This window comes from Megascapheus bottae, chromosome 1, assembly GCF_031878675.1.
Source record: "Megascapheus bottae isolate mThoBot1 chromosome 1, mThoBot2.hap1, whole genome shotgun sequence".
In the NCBI taxonomy this organism is placed as follows: domain Eukaryota; kingdom Metazoa; phylum Chordata; class Mammalia; order Rodentia; family Geomyidae; genus Megascapheus; species Megascapheus bottae.
This window is the reverse complement of record NC_143509.1, coordinates 79,157,674-79,182,951: the sequence shown is the minus strand read 5'-3', so window position 1 is coordinate 79,182,951 and position 25,278 is coordinate 79,157,674. Positions and strand designations below refer to the sequence as shown.

The following is a 25,278-nucleotide window of genomic DNA, read 5'->3' as shown; positions in this document are numbered from 1 at the left end:
TGAGAAAGCATCCTGGCGGCCGGCAAGCAGCCGTCAATCAACTCCAGAGTGGGCTCAGGCAGTCCGCGAAGGACACACAGCCTCCCCCTCTCCCCCTCCCACAAAACACACACCCGGGTGGACCACGGGGAGTCCTTATTTCTCGTTTTTCACATGGCCCAAAGCCTTCACTCAATTCAAGGCCATCTCGAGGTCTGGCATCAGCCCAGAATCGAGCGGAGAAGCCCGGGTGTCCGCGACGACCCCCGCTCTGTCCAGCCTGGGGTCCACCTTTTACCGCGGCGCCCAGTGGGAGGGGAAGGACGGGCAACCGTAGAAGTGAGGGCAGCGGCGGCGGCTTCAGGAAGCGCCGTGCGCAGGCGCGCGCGCCGCATTGCGCAGGCGCCTCCCAGAAGTGACTTCTCAAAAAAAAAAAAGTGTCTCTTAGTTTCTGGATCACCTGAGCTCTGGCGCAGGCGACAGGGCGGCTGTGGTTCTCAACTCCCTCCGTCCTCCCCGGGGTCCCGCTGGGTGACGGCGTATCCCCCTCCTCGTCGGACCTCCGCTCCGCCCGCCCCAGCTTCCCCACGAGCTGCTGGTCTTTTCCCTTGGGTTGGTTCCCAGTCTCGGGCCGAGCCGGGGCCCTCCGGGCGCGGTCCCTTGACCATGGCTTCCCTCTTCAAGAAGAAGACGGTGGATGGTGAGTTCCCGGCCGACGGTGCCCGAGCTCAGCCTTCATTCCTCCCCCTTCCCGTGTCCCCCCTTTTCCCCACGCGGGGTGTGAGTGTGGGGGGCGGGAGAGGGCCGCGGCTGCGGTGCGGAGGCGGGGGGGGGGAGGGAGAGCGGGAGGCGGGGCCAGGTGAGTGTCCCCACAGGTGACCGCGGCTCCGCGTCCCCGCCCCACGCAGCCTCACCCGGGCCGCGTCCCCACTCGCCCTCCCCTCCCCTTCCCCCCGTGTACGACTCGGATCCCAGGCGTGTGTGTGGACGAGGCCCTAGGGTGTCCTTCAGACTGGGGGGGGGGCTGGCTGGCTGGTCGGTTGGGATGGCGGCGGGTCACCGCACCCGGAGACCTGTGTGTGTCTGGGGGAGGGGGGTGTGGAGGAGGGGGGGCGTAGCCACTGCCGAACTCAACTTGAGAACTCTTCTCCCTCGTGACTGTCACTGGGTAGGGGCCGTGATCTGTGTCACTGACAGGGATGGAGGTTTACCTTTTGAAGACCTAGAGGTTGCAGACATCACAACCCCCCCCCCCCCATGTCATCTGGTGAGAGAGAAAGTGAAATGTACTGGAATGTGGAAGTTCCGAGGTACTGCTGTGCAATGTGGGTACATGGTCAGACCCGAGTGGTTGCCAGGTATTACATCCACTCAAGTCATTTAAAAGCCACTACATGTTGAGTTCTGGGTTCAATCCAAGAATCCCTTCTCTGCCAAGGGTCTAACCCTTGGCTAGACAGTGATGGGTACAGACACTACTGGGCCCTGATTTAGGGGATAACTCTTTTTTTTCCCCCCACTCCTTTGTGTGGACTATGCCCATGCCAGCAAAATTATTTAGGGTAAGATAACAAAGACATCACATTGTACCCAGCCCCTCTGCCCTTCATCTCCAACACACAGTGCTATTTTACCCCTAACTGATCACAAAACGTAATTTTTTTTTGCTTCTTTACAGTAATTTTAAAAATTGTTTTCAGTTTTTTTGACCTTTTATTAATTGAGACATTCCATATACAATACTTAGAATGGCTACTTAGTATGTGATATGGTTATGTGACATGGATTTTATACATGTTAGTCTTGACAGTGCCGTTTAGTCACTTTTTTCCCCCCTATGCTTTCTGTACCAGTATAGTGATACCTAGTTATTGGTTATTGCTCCAGAGGGAAGAAAAGATTTATTTTCTTAGTGCTTGTGTTTTGTGTAGTGAAGGTTAAAACAAGAACAGCAACAACAAATTCACTTGTATGTGGCATCTAAAAAAGTCAAACCTATAGTGGCTCTGAGCCAAAGACTGACAGACAGGCATAAGAGGAAAAAAACACATTTCAAAGGACACAAAATCTAGTTAGACAGAGGAATGGTTTTCTAAGATCACTCCACAAAAATGTTCTTTCTTAATTAGCTTTACACAATGACTTTACTGAACAGAAGAAAAGCTATTTGATGTTGAAATTTCTAACTATTAACACTAACACCCAAACATTCTGATTTTAATTGTTTAGGAACTACCAACGAACTCTTTTTAAACATAAATCTCAGTCCCGTGCTTCTGGTGCTTTTGGCAGTCTGGTGACTGTTATATTGAAGCATAAAGGAAAATAGACAATGATGCTGGGTGATGAGAATGCTGAACGTTTTTTGAAGTTTAAACCTAATACGACACAATGTTTTTATTAGACTTTTTTGGGGTGGTGGGGGTTGAATTCTAAAGGATTTTTGCCAGGGATGTTGCCACTAATTAAAGACTCATGTGAAATTTCTGTTATAAATTGGTCCACTATACTCATTGACAACTGCCAAGCTGTATACTTGGTGTTTCCTTAAATTGCCATATCAATTCAAATAATTTACTCATTTCTTCATTCTAGAGCTTTATTTTCATTATATTAATAGAGCCTTGCTGAAGTTTTTATGCCTTGTTTTATGAAAAGGAAGCTTTTGTTTTGTTTACAAAGTGACAGCACTGTTACTAGCAGTAATGAGGCTATATATTATGAAATGGAATGTAGTTTTGTTTATATGTTTCCTATCTTTGAGCACTTTGATTATTGATCATAAGATATTTTACTGCATGCTGACTTTTCTTTTGTAGGAACTAACAGTAAGGAAATTCTGATATGTAAGGGATGTAGCTGCTTATGGATCTGGGGAATAATTGAATCTTTTTGTCACTGGATTGGCTGGAAGAGTTATATGCTATATCATTAAAGACTACTACATATGTAAATTAAAAAGGGAGATGATATTATAATACTTATTATTCAGAGTTATGTTTAATTCATTTTAGACACAAAGATGATCCAAGACTCCTTACTGTGTATACTTTGTTACAGAAATTAATGAGAGGTGTATCTCAATGCCATTGAAGAGAAGGATATCTTTTGTAATTTGAAATTAAAATTGAATACATGATTTTCCTATTACTGATATGTCAGGCTGTATGTGTTTGTGTGTGGCATATCATTTATATACAGTGTTTTTTCTTCCTAATATGCAAATAGTGACCTATTTATAGAGGTTAATTATGAACCTGTAAATCAGCATATCGTTAGGACTTGTCATAAATGGGCACCTCTCCAGGCTTTGAAACAGGGAAGTTCAGGGGTTGGGTGTGAACTGCCAAGCTTGGCTGATGCAGGCACTTGGGATTGCAGATGTGTCAATCCACGCCTGGGTAAAAGTGAAGACTTCAAACACTGTATAATTTTTTATGGATAGCTTCAGTAAGACAAATCTTCTAGTACTGTGCAAAGAATGTCGAATCATTTCTAATTAAGCCTATCAGTTAAGCAGTCCTATTGTCCCCATTTTATAGATGAGGAAACAAAGGAAGGGATTAAGCAAGTTACCCAAGATCACAAAATCCGAAGAGAAGAGTGAGGACCTCATGATTTTAACTGTTATTTATCATTTTTATTATTTTCTAACTCAATTTGGTGTGATAATCTTTATAAATTCATGGAACTCTCAACACATTGTTTGCCATGTGCCTATAAACTGGGTTCTTCAGCTCAAGGTTAGTACTTTTACCACTTGAACCACAAAGTCTCACAGACTTTACTGCTCAGGCCAGCTTTGAATCATGATCCTCAGATCTCAGCCTCCTGAAGTAGCTAGTATTACAGGCATGAGTCACTAGCCCCAGGGAAAAATTCTCCTTTCTTGCTCCTTTTCATTATGTGGTACCAAGGAATTGAATCCCGGGCTTCATGCATGCTAAGCAAGCTCTTGAGCTCTAGGGCACACTCCTGGCCCCTTTTCATTAGTTTTCAGGTCTTTTTGGTTTTTTTTAATCTCTTGATTTTAAAGCAGAATATAGGGTGTTGGGAGAAGTTTCATCTTGAAATCATTGTTTTAACTGTATATGATCTCGCTAAATGGTCTAGTATCTAGCCTTCAGTCATAATTGAAGTGCTACTGATCTTACATTTGTATCTCTATTGGTATTTTAGGTAGTGTTATATATCCTGTATATCCAAAGCATCTCAAGTTTGAGGTAAAAAACAAATACAGTATCTTTTAAAAAAGTATTTATTTCCCAGGTTTGATTCTTCAAGTGTTGCTGGTACTTGAATTTTTCCCACTATCTTCAATTAGTTGCTAAGACAATGATTACTGAATCCTATCTTTTGTTGTCTCTTAAATATTTGTGACATATGATTGTATGTGTACTTTCAACTCTATGCTCTAATTTATATCTTACTTCACATGCACTTTGTTCCATTACTTAGTTTTCTTTTCCTGCACTTCCAAAACTTTAAATCCTTCTTTTACACATAGTGCCATCAACATAATCTGAAATGAAATATAATTCTGGGGCTGGCTCCTTAATGTAAGCTCTTATTGAGTCTCTTGTCCCAACAAGATTACTTAGGAGCTCTTTAATCTCTTTAATCATGTATGTCTCTCTTAATTTGATTGTTGCCTTTTTCTCTAGCCATGTCTGGACATTTTACTGTTCTGCAATAGTGTTCCACTATTCACAAGTATACTTTGTGACATACCTTTTTTAATCCTGACATATTTGCTTATAATGACTTATCACTAGAATTCACTTTTTTTTTCCTTTCCTCTAGCTAACGTGAACTTCATAGTACTTTTGCCATCTCAAGAAAATATTTCATGCCAACTAAATTGTATTAAGCATTTCTGTTGTTTTGGAAACTTGTAAATATTCAAAAGTTAGCTTATGTGTATTCTACTCACTCCTACATTCTATATTGATTTCAGAGACTCTTCAATCCATATGAAATATCTATGGTAGTTACTAATTTGGAGACCACAATGGTAAAGTAATAGGCTATATCTTTTGAAGACCAAAGCCTAAACTGGCATGTATTTCATTCATGAAAAGAGCCTGCACAATCTAGAGGCACTTAATGCCTCCCAGTGGAGCAGGCCTGGGGTCCTTCTGCAAGTGTTAATCTAGGCATGGAGCATGGGGAGGTGATGGTTGACAAGACCACCAGATCCTCTTTTTTAACTCACTGAATAAAGTAGTGACATCATCCATCCATATTTGATAGTATTGCAATTTTGAAAGCTTTCTTGTGTTTGTTGTTTTGTTTTCTGGTGTGTCACAACTCATGACTAAGGATAAGACAGTAACAGAGACTGGACCCTGGAACTGAGGTTTGGGGTCCCAGGGGTTCGACAGCCTTTTGTCACCTTCAGATATCAAGGTTTCACTCATCAAAGGTTTTGTTTTTTTGGTTTTTGGTTTTTGGTTTTTTTTTAGTCATGGGACTTGACCTCTGGGCATGGGTGTTGTGCCTGACCTCTTCAGGCTACCACCCTACTCCATGAGCCACAGCGCCACTTCCTGTCTTCTAGTGGTTAATTGGAGATAAGAGTCTCAGGGATTTTTGTGCCCCGGCTGGCTTTGAACCTTGATCTTCAGATCTCAGGCTCCTTAGTAGCTAGGATTACAGGTGTGAGACACTGCACCTGGCTTCATTGAGGTTTTTATTGTGTTTTGTGTAGGGAAGTATGTGCAGAGAGTGAGATGTAAGCATCAACATATGATAATATTTTGTGTACAAGTGCTAGATGACCCCTTGGGAACTAGAGCTAAACAATAAGCAGTTTACAGTTTGCACAAACCTACCCCCAGGCTTTCTGTTGGTTTAGGGTTGCATTAGCCCCCATCAAGAATAGAAACCTGAATTCCAGATTCACATTGAGAACTGACTGGCCTTTCCAGGAAACTGTCAGTGTTCTTCGAACTTTTACTGGGAGCACTGCCTTCCAGACTCCCAATCCTTCTGGATCTCACACCTGGTGCTCACAGTGGTGCTGTCTCAATCTTCTCTCACTTGGGACACATCTCCAACCTAACTTTTTACAAGTTATTTTGGAAATGGAGTCTCTAGGACTTTCTTCCCAGGCTGATTTCAAATCCAAATTCCCTGAATCTCAGCCTTCTGTGTAGCTAGGGATACAGATGTGCTCAATCAGATATTGTTTTCTTATTATACATATTCTTTGCTTTAGAACCCCTTGTTGTCTTGGAAAGAAAATAGATCCATTAAAAAGTAAATGATATAGAATATAAACTTGGTCTTGAAACTCTTCGAATGTTTTGTGTTATTTTTTTCTTCATTATCCGAACCAAATAATTAAATAAGGATTTAACATAGGGATTGCATAAGAAAAATTAAACTGTAATTTGTGGGTTTTATTGCTATTCCTATTGTTTATGTGAAAAGCTGTTTTACTGTCATTTCCTACTTACCATAATATGTTTTAAAGTGTTATGATTATGTTTTAGTATCTAACATTACATGCTCAGAGTTTATGGCTTAGAACTGTTTAAATATTAATAGGTCTATTAACAACTATGAGGCTGTGGCATACGCAGTAGTTAATTTTCTTTATTTTTCCTCCTTTGTTATACAGGACAGTTAATGTACACATAATAACATACAATTAAAATAAATTGAAATGTTTTTGATTAATTCTGTTTTCGATTTTGCCATTGTTTATATTTTTAATAAACATGGGTTCCTTTAGTCTAGACTGATTCTTAGATAACACTTGGGTGTCCCAAAATGCATTTTAATTATGAAACTAATTATACAGAGTTGGAGCAGCCACTGTGCTCAGCCTCATGGATTGTCTCACTGCAGCTGCCATTCATATGTCCTAGCTTGCCACATATACATCTTTCTGACTACATGTTCCTAAGCAAATTTTGCAAGGTTGAAAATTTACTAGGACAACTCTCAGAACTCAGGATAGTGCTTTCCCCCACTTTAATTGTGGATTGTAAAAAATATCACACAGGACAGTGAATGGAAGAGATATTTTGGTAGAAGCGGGGGGCATAGTTTCCATGCCCTGTGTGAGTGTACGTTGTTCCCAGCATATGAATGTAGTCAACAGTTAGGAAACTCTGCATTTCTTTCCTGAGTTTTTATAACCCAATCTTTAGAATCCCTCACATCTTAAGTTTGATCATTTTGTTGTCCACCTCCATCCTTGAGCATGAGTGTAGTAACAGAGTAGTTGTTACAATTCTTTCTCTTTATTTTCCTTTTCTTTTTTTTGGGGGGTGGGGAGGGACTTGAACTCTGAGCTGGGCTCTGTCCCTGAGCTCTTTACCTCAAAACTAGCGCTCCACCACTTGAGTCACAGCGCCACTTCCAGTTTTCTGGTGGTTAATTAGAGCCAGGGATGGCTCTGAACTTCGATCCTTAGATTTCACCTTCATAAGTAGCTAAGATTACAGGCATGAGCCACTGGACCCTGCTCCTTCTAGCTTTTTGCCGATTATCTAGAGGTGAGAATCTCACAGACGGGCTGCTCAGGTAGGCTCCGAGCCTTGATTTTCAGATTTTAGCCTCCTGAGTGGCAAGGACTATATGCATAAGTCTTTAACATCTGGCTATAAATTTATTTTTACATGATACATAAAACATAAAAGTTACAGGTAATTAATAATTGAAATATGTAACTCAAGTGTGCAGATACAAGGGGAAGAGGGGGAGAACTATGAAAGGGTGATGTGATACTCACAACCTCTTTGTACAGCCATTTAATTAAACTACATAGAATAATGGAATGCTGTGTCACACATTGATATATGTATTCATTGTGTAGTGTTTAAATGAGGTTAAATTTGCCTAACTTCTCAAAATATATTTCATTTCTTTGTGGTGAAAATTTTTGGAATCCTTTTTTTAAAAAATATGTATGTACAATCATCTTACTGTGGGAAAGTATACCTGAATTTTTTTGCTACTATATAAGATAGAGCACATGATAGGGCCTTTCTGCTTCTCTCCTTCCTATACTCCTCAGCTCTGGTAAATATCATATTTCTTTCAATTGCTATGAAAACTTTTTTAAATTCTACATACAAGTAATATCATGCAATACTTGTCTTTCTGTCTCTGGCTTATTTCACTTATTGACCTCTGGTTCCATCTGTGTAGTCGTAAATGACAGGATTTTATTCTTTTATATAGCTGAACAGCATTCCATTATGAATATGCATTTTCTTTACCCATCAGTTGATAGAGATTGTTTCCTGATTACAGTGATTAGTTTACAATGAACATGGTCATGCACATATCTCTTTGATATACTGGTTTCATGTCTTACTTTCTCAGCACTCAATTTCGTTATATATAAAGTAATAGAATATTCAATTCCATAATATTCCATATAGTTTATATCTAAAGCACTTAAAATCTAACCAATAAGAAACTAATGGCAAAAAATTGAAATTTAAATATTTATAGTCTTTTTAACATATCACTATTTAGTAATAACTAATGTCCACTATAATCTAGCAAGCCTCGAGCAATTAAATTTTCAAAAAGGACTAAAGATTTCAAGTGAATCATACACAATTAAGATATATTAAGAATAAGTTGAGGGCCGAGAGAGTGGCCTAGTGATAACATAGCCTACGGGTAGCATGCTCACCTAGCATGCACCAAGCCCTGGGTTCAATTCCCCAGAACCACATACACAGAAAATGCTGGAAGTGGCACTGTGGCTCAAGTGGCAGAATGCTAGCCTTGAGCATAAGGTGTCCAAGGACAGAACCCAGGCCCTGAGTTCAAGTCCCAGAACTGGCATACACAAAAAAAGAAATTGACAGAACAGATCAAAGCACTCTGTACATTATTACTTTTTAAAACAATTTTCTGAAAGGAAACATTAAGTTCAAAGTGTCACTTAACTTTTCCAAAATAAAAATTGTATAGTGGCAGAGTGTAATGAAATCTACATCTGCATCATTTAGGAGGTCTGTTATTTTATTCTGCCATGATTTACTACAGCAGGCCATAGAGACAGGCGGGGGGAGGGAGAGAGACAGAGAAAGAGATTTGATCAAATATGTAGCTTGTGATTCTCTCTGAAATTCATACGCTACTGGAGTAGAAGATGTGTGTATATGTTTGTGTGTGCTATAAGTACTATATAAAAGTATACTAATTAATTCACTAAAGGAATATTGTGATATAATGTAAACTTGTGTTTAAAAATTTGACTATAACATTTGACTATATACTCCATATTTTAGTATTTGACCAATTTTTAGAATATCCAAAGGAAAAATACTCAATATAAAGTAAATCAGTAATTTCATTTTTATTGTAGTTTCTTAGTCTAGTATTTTATATGGCATTAAAGAAAATGTTGCTGCCATACATTTAGATTTCTTTGTTCTTTTAGATGTAATAAAGGAACAGAATCGAGAATTACGAGGTACACAGAGGGCTATAGTCAGAGACCGAGCAGCTTTAGAGAAACAAGAAAAACAGCTGGTAAGTAGAACATTAAATTTCATTTTAACTTTTCTAATAAATTTGAATGTTAGAATAATTAGCTAACTAGGAAAAAGGAACATGACAGGTGGTAAGTGACTTACTTGACTAGAAATGGTGTTTAATGCTTTCCTGCATTTCTTCTTACCTTTTGTGTTATCCACTGCCTTTCTCTAGAATTCTGTGTATTCTACAAGACAGACTCAAGTTATTCCTGAGATTTACAAAGTTTTGAATGTCTAGGAAGAAATAATTTTCAAACAACCATTCTCATCTCTTGATTGGCCACAAAAATAAAATGATTATGGAAAACAAAAGAGGGTTATAAAAAAATTACATTAACTCCTAAGTGACTTGTTTTGATATTCTAAAGAGATTGACTGTGACAGATACTATTATTTTGATAGGCCTACCTAGTTTATCTTTATATTCTTTTATGCAATATATTTAACTTTGTCATACAACACATAGCAAATTTGCTGTATATTTACTTTGGTTCTGACTCTTAGGTTCTAATAGATAATCTGTATTATGAATGAGTAAAGCTTTGCATCTTCTATTCCAATCTTGAGATCTGTTTTATAGTATTTTTCCTAGTACTAGCTTGAACCATAAAGTATTAGCTAGAAGTTGTATGCATAGACATTCTTGTCTTTTTGTTAATTATACCCTTATCTTAATATTTGTTATTGTGAATGGGTGTACAGAAGGGTTTCCATTACATACCTTTCTCTTTGAACAGTGTCAGCACTTCCTTTACTTTCTACCACATTTTTCCTCCCATCCCTCCACAAGGTCTATAGTTGATTTTTAACCTAATGTCTAGTGAATATCACTACTAGATTTGTTCACTCTGCCTCACTATTTCTGTGCTCCCCATTAAACTTTCCCCAAACAGATAAGCTTACACAGAAAACAACAGGCACGGGGCCGGGAGTTTGGCCTAGTGGTTAAAGTGCTTGCCCAGCATGCATGAAGACCCGGGTTCGATTCCTCGGTACCACATACATAGATAAAAGCCAGAAGTGGTGCCGAGGCTCAAGTGGTAGAGCTCTAGCCTTGAGAAAGTCCAATGACAGTGCTCAGGCCCTGAGCTCAAGCCCAGGACTGGCAAAAAAAAAAAAAAAAAAAAAAAAAAAGAAAACAACAGGCACAGAAAATATAAATATTAACAAACGAACAGCAACAACAAAGAAAGAAAAGCCAAGAAAGAAAACCCTCTTTTCTCCATTCGATCCTGTGCACATTGCTATTGAGCCTTTGTGATCCTCTCCTAAGAATGTCCTCCTTTGGTCTCACTGTGTGAATGTCTGGAGTCCTGTATAATTTATCATGTCAAAGTTTTTTTTGTGTGTTTTTTCCCATCCAGTGTGTTTACTTGTAGATTTATGGGCACATGATAGTAACAAGTGAGGGAAACTATGCAACCTATGTTTCTTTGGTCTGACCTACTTTGTTTAATATAATTTTCCCCAAAGTCTTTCTATTTCCTTAAGAATAGTAAAATAATGGGGCCAGGAGTTTGGCCTAGTGGTTAAAGTGCTTGCCTAGCATGCATGAAGACCCGGGTTCAATTCCTCGGTACCACATACATAGAAAAAAAGCCGAAGTGGTGCTGAGGCTCAAGTGGTAGAGCTCTAGCCTTGAGAAAGTCCAAGGACAGTGCTCAGGCCCTGAGCTCAAGCCCAGGACTGGCAAAAAAAAAAAAAAAAAAGAATAGTAAAATAGATTTTTTTTTCTGATAGAAGCATAGACTTCTATTATGTATATCATATACCACATTTTCTTGATCCATTCATCCACTGAGGGCCATATGGGTTGATTCTAAATCTTGGCCATAGTAAATAATGCTGCAGTGAACATGGTTGTACTGTAAGCCAGTAAAATTGGTTTCTTGAAATAGTGTCCAGTTAGGTTTGCCATTTTGTCTACACAGGCACTTTGATTTTGAATTGAGGTCCATTTAATTTAATATAATTACCATATTATTTGCTTTAAATATGCCACCTCTCTATTTTCGTTGTTTCGCTGTTTCTGTCTGTATTTTGTTTTTAGTATTTTCTTCTGGGTTCTATGTTCGTCTTTCTTTTTAGACATACTTTGTATTCAGGGGTGAGTGTACCAGTTCTTGACTTTCCATAAATATATAATCATCAGCTTCAATTACTCGTTCTCTCTATGGCTTTATGGAAGCATATTTCCTCTCAGGGAAACAGGGCATGATGTTCCTGTTCTTCTGAAATGATCATTGAAGACTACCTCAGTTGTATTTTTATTTGTGTATGTGAGTGTGCATACACATGTGCATGTACTAGTTCTGAGCCTTGCTTGAACTCAGGGCCCTGTGCTCTCACTTGATGTTCTTGCTCATGGAGTGCCAACTCTACTACTGGCAGAATGCCTCCAGTGTATGAGAACTTCCTTCCCACATTACTCACTTCTTTTTGCTTCCCCTCTTAGGAATTAGAAATTAAGAAGATGGCCAAGATTGGTAATAAAGAAGCTTGCAGGGTTCTAGCCAAACAGCTTGTACATCTACGGAAACAGAAAACTAGAACTTTTGCTGTAAGTTCCAAAGTGACGTCTATGTCCACACAAACGAAAGTAATGAATTCCCAGATGAAAATGGCTGGAGCCATGTCTACCACAGCCAAGGTATGCTAAGTCCTTTGCATCTCCACATTTTTAAGTTTATTAAAGTGACTTAAGTATTAGTATTTTAAAAAGGGAAAAGATTTACGTGAATTGATATGATTTATATGAAGAAGCTAGTACTATTATTTAAATCTGATATTAAAACACCTACTGGCATATATGTGGCTCAGAACCTTAACTGTTAGTAAACTGAGTAATAATACTGGGTAGCTCAGATAATTACTTATGAATTCTCTATTGATACATGTTAACATAAGGTAAGGACACTTCCATTTTCCTGAGGTTACATGTGGATTCTAAGTTTATAACATGGATTTAAAACAGTATGTTTTTCCCATAAATGGAGAGAAGATTTTGGATGTAAGCTATTACATATGACTATTGATGAATAAGAATTTCTTTTTTATTTATCCTCATAGATGTTTAAAAGGATATCTGAACATTAGCATACTATTTGTTCCGTGGCATTTTTTTAGGAATTTGTATTTAACTTACTGCCTTTGTTTATATAATCAGTGTTCTTAGCATACATTTGAACCTTTCAATCATTTAATAAATAGCAAGTTCTTTGTGTTCATGTACTATGAGTAAATCAAATGAAGTTTAAGACAAAAACTCTGCTTTTGCAGATTTTGCATTTCATTTGGGGAAGGGCAAAAGATTTTTTTTTTAAAGTAACAGTTCTACATCAGCATATTGCTATGCTTTTTTGTTAAGCTGTTTGTATCTTTGGATAGAGTGATATAAAAGACTGCAGAAAATCCAACCAGGTGTCAGATGTAGGGAAACGAAAGTGAATCGGAAGTACTAAAAGAGTAAATGGGTTGGACTCATTGGCTCATGCCTATAACCCTAGCTATTCAGGAGACTAAGATCATAGGATCCCAGTTCAAAGCCAGCCCAGGCATAAAAAGTCTGTGAGACTCTTATCTCCAATAAACTGCCAGAAAACAGGAAGTAGCACTGTGGCTCAAGCAGTAGAGCAGGCCCAGAGTTCAAGCCCCATGACCAACCAAAACAAAACAAAAAAAAGTAAATGGTACAGAGAAAAGTATCTTCAAAGTCCATTTTATTGGCTTGTGCCTGTAATCTGGCACTAGAGAGGTAAAAATGGTATTCGTGGTTGATTCATTATTCATAATAGTACTGTGCTGTGAAGTTAGGATCCACAGATTAGCAAATACTGAAGATTGCTTCTATGACATTGGTTCTGCTCCTGTGAGGCTTTTGTTCATCTCGTCAACAAATCTCAACTGTGTGCATGTATGTGTGTGTCCATGTGTCCATCCGAGGGCTTGAACTCAGGGCCCTACCATTGATCATTTTTGGTCGATGCTAGCATTCTTGCACTTGAGCCATAGCTTACTTTTAGCTTTTTTTGGTAGCTAATTTGAGACAAGTCTCAGACTTTCCTGTCCAAGCTGGCTTTCATCCACAATCCTCAGATCTCAGTCTCCTGAGCAGCTAGGATTACATGAGCCACTGGTGTCCACCTTCCACACTTGCTTTTATGTATGTTTCTGAGCTATCAAATAATGTAGTGCTATGGCCAGTGAATGGAGCATATCTAACTTATTTTCCCCAGAAGTCCCATCATGCCCTCCTTTCACTGAGAAACACCATGAGGCACATCAAACATTACCTATGTGAAAGCAGGAAAGTCACCAGTATAAATAAGAAAATATAGCCCTAAAGAGACTGCAAAAGGGACACCTGCTTACCAAATAAGAGCCAATAGGAAGTAGAAGAATCTCAGTGTTTGAAATGTGCATGGTGGATGACTCTTACACATCTGCTCACGTCACTAATGAATATTATGCACTGAAGGCATCCATTAGAGATTACAAATAATTTTACCAAGTAGGTGAAGTCAGAAACATGGAGTCTAAAAGGTGCTAACACCAATAATGCTATAATTGTTATAGAGGCTATAAAAACATGAATGAGTGTAGTGTGTATTTCTCTTATGAGATATGAGATGTATAGTAACATGCTATATACTTTTTTCATATATTTTTATTGTAATTAATAGAAGGGTTACATTATATTCGCCAGATAGAAGGCGCATTAATTCACATACATTGATACCCTTTCTCATGTCTTGGTCCCCATTTCCCTCCCCCATACCCCCACCCCTCATCTTGTTTTCCCCCCTTCCCTATCCAATTTCAAATAACCAAATACAAATATATCCAATTTATCAGATAACAAAGTGAGATACTGTAACAGTATGAGATAACCAAGGGACTGCAAAAGAGATGAGAGATAATAGTACATTAGGGACAACAATCACTCATTATGTGGCTTTTGTTTCTATATCCTAGAGGTCCTTTCATTTAGCATCATACTATATGGCCTTATGTATCTAGGTTTTGCTCTATTGCAAATCTCTGCTATGAGAGCCCAAGGTTTCTACTGAATATGACAAATGAGGGAAACCATTGAGCCTATGTTCCTTTGAGTCTGGCTTACTTCACTTAATATGATTTTTTTTAAGTTTTCCATTTCCTGACAAATGGGGCAATGTCATTCTTTCTGACAGCAGCATAGAATTCCATTATGTACAAATACCACATCTTGTTGATCCACTCATCACACATCTGGGTTGGTTTCATATCTTTGCTATTGTAAATAGTGCTGCAATGAACATCTTTGTGCTAGTGGATTTAGTATGTCCTTGTTTCTGGAGAATTGGGTTAATTGCTGGGTCACAGGGGAACTCTATGTTTAGTCTTTTGAGGAACTGCCATATTGCTTTCCATAGTGGTTGAACGAGTTTGCACTCCCACCAATAGTGTAATAGTGATCCCTCCTGGCCACATCCCCTCCAGCATCTGTTGTTATTTGTTTTCTTGATCCTGGCCATTCTAAGTGGAGTGAGGTGGAATCTTAGAGTAGTTTTGATTTGCATTTCTTTTATAACCAGAGATGTTGAGCATTTCTTCATGTGTCTATAGGCCATTTTTGTTTCTTCTTCAGAAAAGACTCTCTTTAAGCCTTTGGATGGTTGTTTCTTTGGAGGTTAGTTTTGGAGTGATTGATTTTTTTGAGCTGTTGATATATTTTATATATGAGGCCTTTGTCCATTATTTGGTTGATGAAGATCTTCCCCCACTCTGTAGGCTTCCTAATTAGTTTGCTAGCTATGTCCTTTGCCATACAAAAGCTCTGCAGTTTAATTCAGTCCTACTTATCCAGCCTTTCTCTGATTTGTTGTGATTCTTGGTCCTTATTAAGAAAGTTTCTACCTGTGCCAAGGAGGCCTAGTGTATCTTCTATTCCTTCTTGTAAAGTTTTCAGTGTGTCATCTTTTACCTTGAGGTCTTTGATCCATTTGAAGTTAATTGTAGTGCAGGGTGACAAAGAATGATCCAACTTTAGTTTTCTGCAGGTGCTTAACCAGTTCTGCCAGCACAACTTGTTGAAGAGGCTTTCTTCCATTCTATTTGTTTGGCTCCCTTGTCAAAGATTAGGTGGCCATAGGTCTGTGGTTTAATATCTGGGTCCTCAGTTCTATTCCATTGGTGTTCAGGCCTGTTCTTGTGCCAGTACCAAGCTGTTTTGATAATTATAGCTCTGTAATAGAGTCTAAAGTTTGGCATTGAAATTCCTCCTGCTTTGTTCTTTCTGCTAAGAAGTGTTTTTGCTATACAGCGTCTTTATTATTCCATATGAAATTTTGGATTGCCTCTTCTATTTCTTTAAAGAATGACATTGGGCAATTGATGAGTATTGCGTTGAATTTGTAGATAGCCCTTGGCAAGATTGTCATTTTCATGATGTTGATTCTTCCAATCCAGGAGCATGGGAGGTTTTTCCATTTCATCAGTTCTGCTTTAATTTCCTTTTTCAGGGTTTTAAAGTTTTCATCAAATAGGTCCTTTACATTCTTAGTTAAGCTAATTCCTAGGTACTTTATTTTCTTTGAGGCTATTACAAAAGGAGTTGCTTTCCTGATTGTTGCCTCTTTCCTCTCTCTGTTGGCATAGAGGAAGGCAGTTGATTTTTGAGGGTTAATTTTATACCCTGCTACTCTTCCAAAGTTTTGAATCACCTCAAGAAGCTTGGGAGTGGAGTCTATAGGATTCTTTAAATACAGAATCATGTCATACTATAGCTTTTTAAAAGTAGTGTTTTAGAATGATTTTTTTCTTAGTTAACCTACTCCTGATTATTGTTAGTCTTTAAAGTACACAATTAAAGGCAGAACGCATGTACCTCTTTCCAGATGATCAGAATTCAAATATCTTTCTCATTGGGAAAAAGATCATGTCTCAAACTCACATTGCTGGGCTGGGTAGCTAATAAACTTGAAGGAGAGACTTCTCAGAGATTTACTAGTAGGTTAGGCAGACACTTGATATACTCCTGTTATGTAGAAGATACAGTATCTGAGTAGCAGTTCCTAGTTAAATAGTTATGAATGTTTCTAAATATTTCTTTACCTCTTAGAGAAACTATAATGACTAATGATAATGTAATAGAAAGTAACACTAGGCCAGGTTTCAACCTTCCTGTAGCTTACTATCAACTTTATGAGAAGCCCATGTAAGAGGCAATGTGTAGGGTAAGATTAGGAACTTGGCTTTGGTTCAGATCTTATTTCACTCAGCAGCTGTAGGTCATTGGGCAAAGTTTTGAGCGTTTCTCTGTTTCCATTCTCCATATGTAAAGGGCTTAGACCATAGCCTTGCTTACAATATAAATGTATAGCTACTATTTTACTGCCATTAATAGTATTACTTGGTATTATTTACAACAATAAAGTACCGTGCAACTAAAATAATAAGATTTAAATCAGTAACTAAATTTGCATCTCTAGCTGATGAGAATTTACAAAGACATTGTTCTAACTGGTTGTAGTAGGGACTATTTTCCTAAGAAATTGGTATATAAACTGAAAGCTGAAGTGTTGATAGTGAAAAAGATTAGGGTCTAGTTTATGTAAAAGCCTGAGGCAGGAACTAGAGCTGCACATTTAACAAAATAAAAGATGAGTGTGCCTAGAGGGCATTGGTAACAGATTAGATTGTCTAATTAAGGAGGTTCCAGTTGCTGTCAGGCAAATTATAGAATTTGCTTATTAACTCTAGAGAGACACTGGGGAGTTTATTTGAAACCATTATGCTTTTTATATACCAGATTAACTATATAATACCTATGTGTATGTTTGTGTGTATGTATGTATATATGTATGTATGTATACATACACATATCACACTGGTCATAGTAGCCAAAAGTAATGTCTTTAAATATGTAAGGGTTTAAGGACTCTACCCTTTTTTTTGCAAAACAATTTTTGTTGTTATTCACTATTATTTTAAATATAGTAATAACCTTACATATGTGGGCTGGTATATCCTCCCATCTTTTTTTATTTAAACATTACAGTTTTAATAACAATTAAATTTAAAAAATTTGAAGTTGTATTGTTGCTCAAGTGGTAGAAATCTAGCCTTTGGCTGAAGAGCTCAGGGACAGGGCCCAGGCCGAGTTCAATCCTCACAAACCAACCAAAAAACATTAAAAATTCTTTGTTCAGGCGTTACTTATTTGCCATATTAATAGGTAAATTTATTTTTCCCATTTGAATAGCAATGAGTTTTATGTTGAGAATGTTTTTTTTACTGCACAGCTTTTTGCCTACTATTCTAAGGAGGTTTCTCACACTGGACTTTATTATGTAGATGTTAAGCAGATGGTTAAGTGAATATTTCATGTTTTTCTAGAGTTCTTAACACTTCGTGTTTTGTTATGACAGGAGGCACACCTTTTAAAGCCTATTTGTATTTGATGTATTCCTCTAGACTTACTCCATAGCAGAATTTTAATAATTATGTAACTACATGAAATTTTTTTTATACATTTAAAGACAATGCAAGCAGTGAATAAGAAGATGGATCCACAAAAGACACTGCAGACAATGCAGAATTTCCAGAAGGAAAACATGAAAATGGAAATGACTGAAGAAATGAGTAAGTTTAAAAAGTTGTAATAAAATATACAGTTTACTCATCTTTGAATTAACCAACGTCATTTGCTAGCAACTTCTGAAGGCACAGAAATGAAATGAGGAATGATAGAGGAGTTATTGATTATAAATACAAAACAACTTGTGAGAAAATAACTCTTCTTAGTAGAATTTTAAGTAGTTTCAGAGTCTCATCAACTTTCAAACTGCAGAAGGTCTTTTGGTATTGGAAGTAGAGTGAATAGAGCTCTTTCTGTTGTTTCTTTTTCTCTTAACGTAACATTTATATTTAGTTTTCTTCCTTTTGTACTTATACTGCCTACGTGTTTTGGTAAAAAATAGTGAGTAAAATGAAATAGCATATAAAATATATCCATACACCACCTTGATCTTGTAACTCTTAATGCTGTACAATTCTTTACTATTTATTTTCCTTATTTATCTATGTTACCTTATTTATGTTACCTTATCTATGTTATCTTATTTATCTTTGTTACTTTGCAAAATCCTGAATCTTAACTTACTTTTCAAAAACGTGACATAACTAACAAACATGACCTTGAATCTTCTGAGGAGATGATGATGATGATGATGATGATTGTTATTATTATTTTGCCAGTTGTGGGGCTAGAGCATAGGGGCTGTCTCTGTGCTCTTCAGCTCAAGGATAGCACTTTGAACTACAGCTCTATATCTGGCTTTCTGATGGTTAATTGGAGATAAGAGTCTCATGGGCTTTTGTGCCCAGTCTGGCTTTGAACCTCGATCCTCAGATCTCAGCCTCCTGACTAGCTAGGATTACAGGTGTGAGCCACCAGTTCAGGCCTGAGATTTTTAAAGTAGATTTTTAGTATTGTGTATTAAATATTAACAGTAAATATTCTAAGCCATTCTTTTTTGAAATTTTTATTGTAATGTATAGAGGGGTTGTAGTTACATTCGTCAGGTACTAGGTGCATTACTTCTCACACATTGATATCCCTTCTCATGTTTTTTCCCCATTTCCCCCCTCCCACCCCCTCCCAGTCATCTTGTTTTCCCCTTTCCCTGCCCTATTTTCAAATAATCAAAAGTATATACAATATTCTAAGTCATTCTTATTTCAGCATTATATAAATGATAACTTTTTCAGTCATCAGAAAGAGCCTTTTGGGGAAAACATTGTTAAAACTAAAGCATGAACTATCAAGTTAAACAATTTAAAACTACCAAGGCACATATATTACTAGAAAAATAAATAAACAGTACAATGTTTGAACTCAGGCCCTTGAACTTACTAGACAGACAGTCTATCACCTGGGTCATACCCCCCAGTGCTTTTTACTTGAGTTATTTTTCAGTTAAGCTCTTCTGCGTATTTTTCCTGGGGTGGACTTCAGACACATCCTTCTACCTCCATCTCTCACATAGATGGAATTGCTGTACATGTGACCATTACCTACCTTATTCTATGATGATTTAAAAAAAATATTTAGGGCCAGGATCATGGCCTAGTGGTAAGTGCTCATCTAGCATGCATGAAACTCTAGGTTTGATTCCTTGGTACCACATACACAGAAAAATCCAGAAGTGGTGCTGTGGCTTAAGTGGTAGAGTGCTAGCCTTGAGCAAAAAGTGTCCAAGGACAGTGCCCAGGCCTTGAGGTCAAGCCCCATTACTGGCAAAAAAACCAAACACAACAACAACAACAAAAATGTTTTAATTATACATTGTGTGGCTTCTTAAATCTCCTTAGAATAGTAGCAGCTTTATAAGGCTTTTGGATTCCTACTACCAAACTCTCCCCAGATGGATCACATGAATACACCTTTTAAATAATGAGTGAATGCCGGGGCCAGCCGGCAGCAAACCAGGGTTCGCAGATTGGGGTTCCTGAAATAGGGGGCAAGGACTAGGAAAAAAATAGAAGAGAGACAGACACACTGGGTCCGGGATGTCTGCAGCCCAAGTAAAGACTGCCTCGTTTATTCAATTCCAGCTTCTCCCTTCTTGAAACCAGGGAACTTCCAACTGTTACATTCATATGGTAAATCTCAGGTAATTTAAACAGAATAAGGCCATAAAACAATAGGACAATAAAGCCATGGTCTGATGCAAATCAAGGTACAATTTGATTCTACTCTGGCTCCCAACAAGTGAACTCTTCCCAGGATCCTCATGATATATTTACATATTTATATTATTGCTTTGTAGGAATGTAGGAATATGCCAGTTTACTTCTGCTTATCAGCTATCATTTCTAGTATTTGGGGTATAAGAATATTCAGATTGTCATAGGCACTATGATGACTATAAAAACATTAGAATGATTTCTAATATTTTATTTCAGAGTATCTTTTTTTATTCTGCAGTGTAGCAGTAATATACACTTTGGGAATACCAAAAGTTGTATAGTTTCTACTACATGTCTTTATTTTTGAAAACTATGATTTGTCCAAGGCTCTTGAAACTGAAAAGTTATAATGACTAAGAGATTTATCATTTCTGTAATGATCAGAGTGTCTTCCCATGTTCACATGGTTTCCACTGTTGGCACAAGTGAGAATGCTTATGAGCAGAATTGACTTTTTTGTTAAGCTATAATAAACAATATTAGTCAGCCCTTACTTAATTATATAGCTTTCATATTTGTACAGTTGTTCCAATTCGTATTTTAGTAATTCATAACTCAGTTCAAAATAATAGTAGTTATATTTTAATTTTTTTCCAAAACATTCACCCAAAGATAGAGTCTAAACGTAAATAACCATATTTTTTCCAGCAATATTTTTCCAAAAAATTGCTCACATTCATGTTTTAGAAGCAAAATCTTTGGAAAATATTTGTTATGTCTTTCGTTAGGTTGGCTAAGTTTGTCCTGAAAGAACTCTTCTTTTCTAACTATTGATGGCACGTGTGTGGTTGTCTCATGTCTCCATCTTTATCTCCATTCATCTTTTTTTTTTTTTTTTTTTTTTTTTGTGGGTAATGGGACTTGAACATGGCCTGGGCACTGTCTCCAAGCTCTTCAGCTCAAGTCTATCACCCTTCCCTTGAGCCAAACCCCACTTCCCGTTTTCTAGAGGTTAACTGGAGATAAGAGTCTAAGGTCCTTTTGTGCCGAGCTGGCTTTGAACCTTGATCCTGAGATATCAGCCTCCTGAGTAGCTAGGATTACAGGTGTGAGCTACCACACCAGGCTTGTTCTTGGGCTTTCTCAAGGTTGGCACTCTACCACTTGAGCCACAGCACTACTTCCGGCCTTTTCTGTGTATGTGATACCAAGGAATCGAATCCAGGAGTTCATGTATGCTAGGTGGTCACTCTAACACTAGGCCACTCTAACACTAGAGCTTCTAACACTATAGAAGCTCTGACCTCTCTCATGACTCCACTGTCATCTAGATCACTTACCCTTTTTTAAAAAAAATTTTTTTCCATATATTTTTTATTGTAATTAATAAAAGGGTTACATTATATTCGCCAGATAGAAGATGCATTACTTCACATACATTGATACCCTTTCTCATGTCTTGGTCCTCATTTCCCTCCCCCCTACCCCTATCCCTCATCTTGTTTTCTCCCCTTCCCTATCCAATTTCAAATAACCAAATACAAATATATCCAATATATCAGATAACAAAGTGAGATACTGTAACAATATGAGATAACCAAGGGACAGCAAAAGAGATGAGAGATAACATAGTAACATTAAGGACAACAATCACTTTAGGTCACATACTCTTGAATTCACTTTCCAGTGCTTACCTAAAGTGCCTAAAGTATTTGGTGAAGCCTTTTTATTTTACCATTGACAATAAGAATGTGGTAAAATGACAAATGCCTTACCTCACCAAAGTTTCATGGACACTAACTGAAGTAATTGTTTTCTTACTTGCTTTATTTCTTCAGAAATGTCATTCTATATTTTATTTCTTGTCCAAAAACTTTAGTCTTTTTCAACCTAGTTTATTCTACTAAATTAAAAAAAGAAAAAAATCTTTTCTAAATCATGCTCATACAAACCAGATGTTATACACAAAATCAAGCTTTGTGACTAATGTCAAAGGTGCATAGACAAATCAGAGAAATGACTGGAACATGAATTGGTTTATGAACTGTTTCCAGTGCATTCATTCCCCAGCTGGTCACCTACCTTATGCGACATTTTCCAGAGAGTCATGGCTCATAAGCCCACAAATTGCTAGTTAACTATTACAGTACCAAACCAAGAACATCCCATAGACAGAGACTGTTTGAACAGAGCTATTTGGCCTTTTACTGAGAGCCCAAATATCATCATGGACCTGAGATAATACTGGTTAGATGCCCTGCCTCTTCTGTCATTTACCATGAATATTCATTCACAGATCCTACTATTGTAGGCCAGCTATTTTTCTTTTGTTCCTTTCCAGTTATTTTCCATTTACGCACCTTGTATAACAACCAAATGAACATACTCTTCCTGTATATGTCCTTTTAGCAGTCTCTATCTGTCTGTATCTGATGAAGTTGTACACAGGTTAGCTCTTGTAGCACTCTCACATATTCCTTCCCAGCTGGATGTACCAGCTTTTCTCTGAAACATTGCAAACATATGTATTTTTTGCTTCCCTAAATTTGTTATTTTTCTGTTTTCTGCTCAAGAATAAATCACCCAATGACTTCATTTTTATCTCCCTATTCTTTTGTTGTGTTTGGCCTGCATGGAAGCCTGCTGCCCAGTTTCTAAGCTAAATGAGACATTATCCCATTACCCCTTCTCACCACAATGCCCTCTGTTCACGGTAAATACCTGGGAGATCAGTTTAATAACAATATTTAATAGAATACTCACTATAAGCATTATTCTGTCTATATGTGGAGTATACTTTAAGAAACGTGAAGATAAGGTTGTAGGCATACAAAGTGTAAATTGTCTCCCCAATATTAATGGGATGTTTTATTTTTATCTATATTTTTTCCTGGTTAGCTTTCTTAAATACTAACTGAATGGACACAGTTGTTCAACTCCCATTAAAAAATTTTAAGACTGTAGTTTTGAATATCACAGGTTTTATGTGATATGACTTAAAATTTTTGGTGCTGAGATTGACTGCTGGCTTTACATATACTGTGCTTTTTAAAAATAATCGGAGTAGATTTATTCTCGTGATATAGCTTATGTTATGAAATCTTTCCAAATTTAGTGACTGAGAAATGTACTTACCAGTATACTTCACTATACTTTAGTATTCTTGTAAGTTTATTCACTCATGTACATTTGTCTATTGACTACCTTCTGAGCTGTAATTCTAACCTGAAATCTATTTAAAAGTAACTACTTTGCTTTATTTCTTTACTTCTGCAAGTAAATGACACACTTGATGATATCTTTGATGGCTCTGATGATGAAGAAGAAAGCCAGGATATTGTGAATCAAGTTCTTGATGAAATTGGAATTGAAATTTCTGGAAAGGTATGAATAACCACTTTACTTAGATGAAAATAGTTTGTACCATTTCTATCACGTTGCTTTTAAGTTGTTTTTCCATGTTCCTGTCACGGCTTTATACATGTTTCAGAAGTAAATGACTTTACAGCCCACTCTTTGTGTTCTAGTCCAGTAAGTTGCTAATACACATTCTCTCACTTTCTGCTTCACCATAGATGGCCAAAGCTCCATCCGCTGCCCGAAGCTTACCATCTGCTTCCACTTCCAAGTCTACAATCTCAGATGAAGAAATCGAAAGGCAACTGAAAGCATTGGGAGTAGATTAGTCCAAAAGCCATAATATTTTCACTTACTTGTTTAATGTAAAGGAAAAACAGAGTGCCAGTTTGCATTATTTTGTGGAAATGAAGACCAGGAGTGAACAGTTGGTTCCTCACCCGTGGCTATTTTGAGTCCTTTGCCAAAGAATAACAATGATGCAAAAATGGGAACAGTTTGGATTTTAATTAGAATTACTTAGGAGTGATGATGTGTAAAAAGTTGACTCTTCCCTGCATGGCATAGAGAAATCATATTCATTACTTAGTGTCAGTTTATGTTCTAAGTCTTTTATACATTGAATACAAAATTCGGAGGCACCAATTTAAAGAGACTCATAACAATATTCAAAGTATATCATTAACTCTGTATCTGTTGCTTGTCCTCTATAAATGATTATGTGTTATGACAATAGGTGGTTCAGCTACCAAATTATTTTTAAATGATCTAAAAGAAGAGTGCTATATAAACATCTGTCTTAAAAATTGTCAGAGCTTTTGTTTTTTTTCTATTTCTTTTTCCTTTGGGAGAACATTCTAGTTGGTAAGTTTATTACCTTTCAAAATGTGCTTGGCACCTGCCTTAAATAATACAAACATATTGTGCACATCTTTAAATTATTTTAACGGGCAGAGAAGAAATACCTTACTAGCTAAAATTGAAGCTTCTTACAACAATTACCTAAGCTTTCTTGTAAAGCTTATAAAATGAATTGAACACAATTAGCAAAAACAGACCAAAAAACCCTGGATTGGTAATATTTTATTGAAATAAAACTGTATTTTGATCTTTCTTCCAAGAACTAACTTTTTTTTCCAAATGAGAGATAATAACTTAATATTTGTGTAATTTTGAATTGTATTAATGTACATCCTATTCTCTCTGAATTACACCATTCTTACTCTTACTATGACAATACTTGATGGAAATTTTTAAATAAACTCCTTTTTTTTTTCTAAATAAACTACAACTTTGTCAGAAATTACTGCCCAATTGCGTATTACTACATTAGCAAAATGTTTAAAGGTAAGGTTGCTATGGTATATACAATATAAAAAGAGTAAAAATTTTAAAAGACCACAGGAGTTAGACATAGAACATTATGTTGTTACATATGAGTCCTGACTCATCTCATCAAGAGGTTTCTGGAGGAGCTCAAATGTTCTGGTTAATTTGAACTTTGGCATTGTACTTATGTAGGCAAAATCAGATTTATTCTAGGATTGAAATATGTGTGACATGGGTGGGTAAAAGGAGCCAAGGCATCTAGTATAGAAATCATAGATAACTGTGTTCAAAAATGTGGTTCCATTATGAATAGTGTTAAGTTCAATTCCCTGAATGTGATGAGTAAAAACACTTTACTACAGAATATTGTTTCATGACATGTTTTGATCTTGGATGCTTAGAAAAGTACCATCTTACTCTATTTACT

General features: G+C 37.2%; 1 protein-coding gene across 1 annotated transcript; it reads left to right on the top strand.

Annotated features, from left to right (window-relative positions):
- The first annotated feature begins 410 nt into the window (after window positions 1-410).
- Window positions 411-25,278, top strand: Chmp2b (charged multivesicular body protein 2B). Its single transcript, XM_090347814.1, has 6 exons — window positions 411-679; window positions 9,395-9,486; window positions 11,947-12,141; window positions 18,014-18,116; window positions 23,443-23,549; window positions 23,741-25,278. The coding sequence occupies exons 1-6, from the start codon at window positions 646-648 to the stop codon at window positions 23,849-23,851; spliced, it is 642 nt and encodes a 213-aa protein (XP_090203940.1). The 5' UTR covers window positions 411-645; the 3' UTR covers window positions 23,852-25,278.

What these genes read in the sequence shown, in the direction of transcription:
- Chmp2b (XM_090347814.1), top strand. Translation starts at nt 646, where the DNA reads ATGGCTTCCCTCTTCAAGAAGAAGACGGTGGATG. An exon ending in CAAGAAGAAGACGGTGGATG is followed by an intron (nt 680 to 9,394) that starts GTGAGTTCCCGG and finishes TTGTTCTTTTAG; the next exon opens with ATGTAATAAAGGAACAGAAT. An exon ending in AGAAACAAGAAAAACAGCTG is followed by an intron (nt 9,487 to 11,946) that starts GTAAGTAGAACA and finishes TTCCCCTCTTAG; the next exon opens with GAATTAGAAATTAAGAAGAT.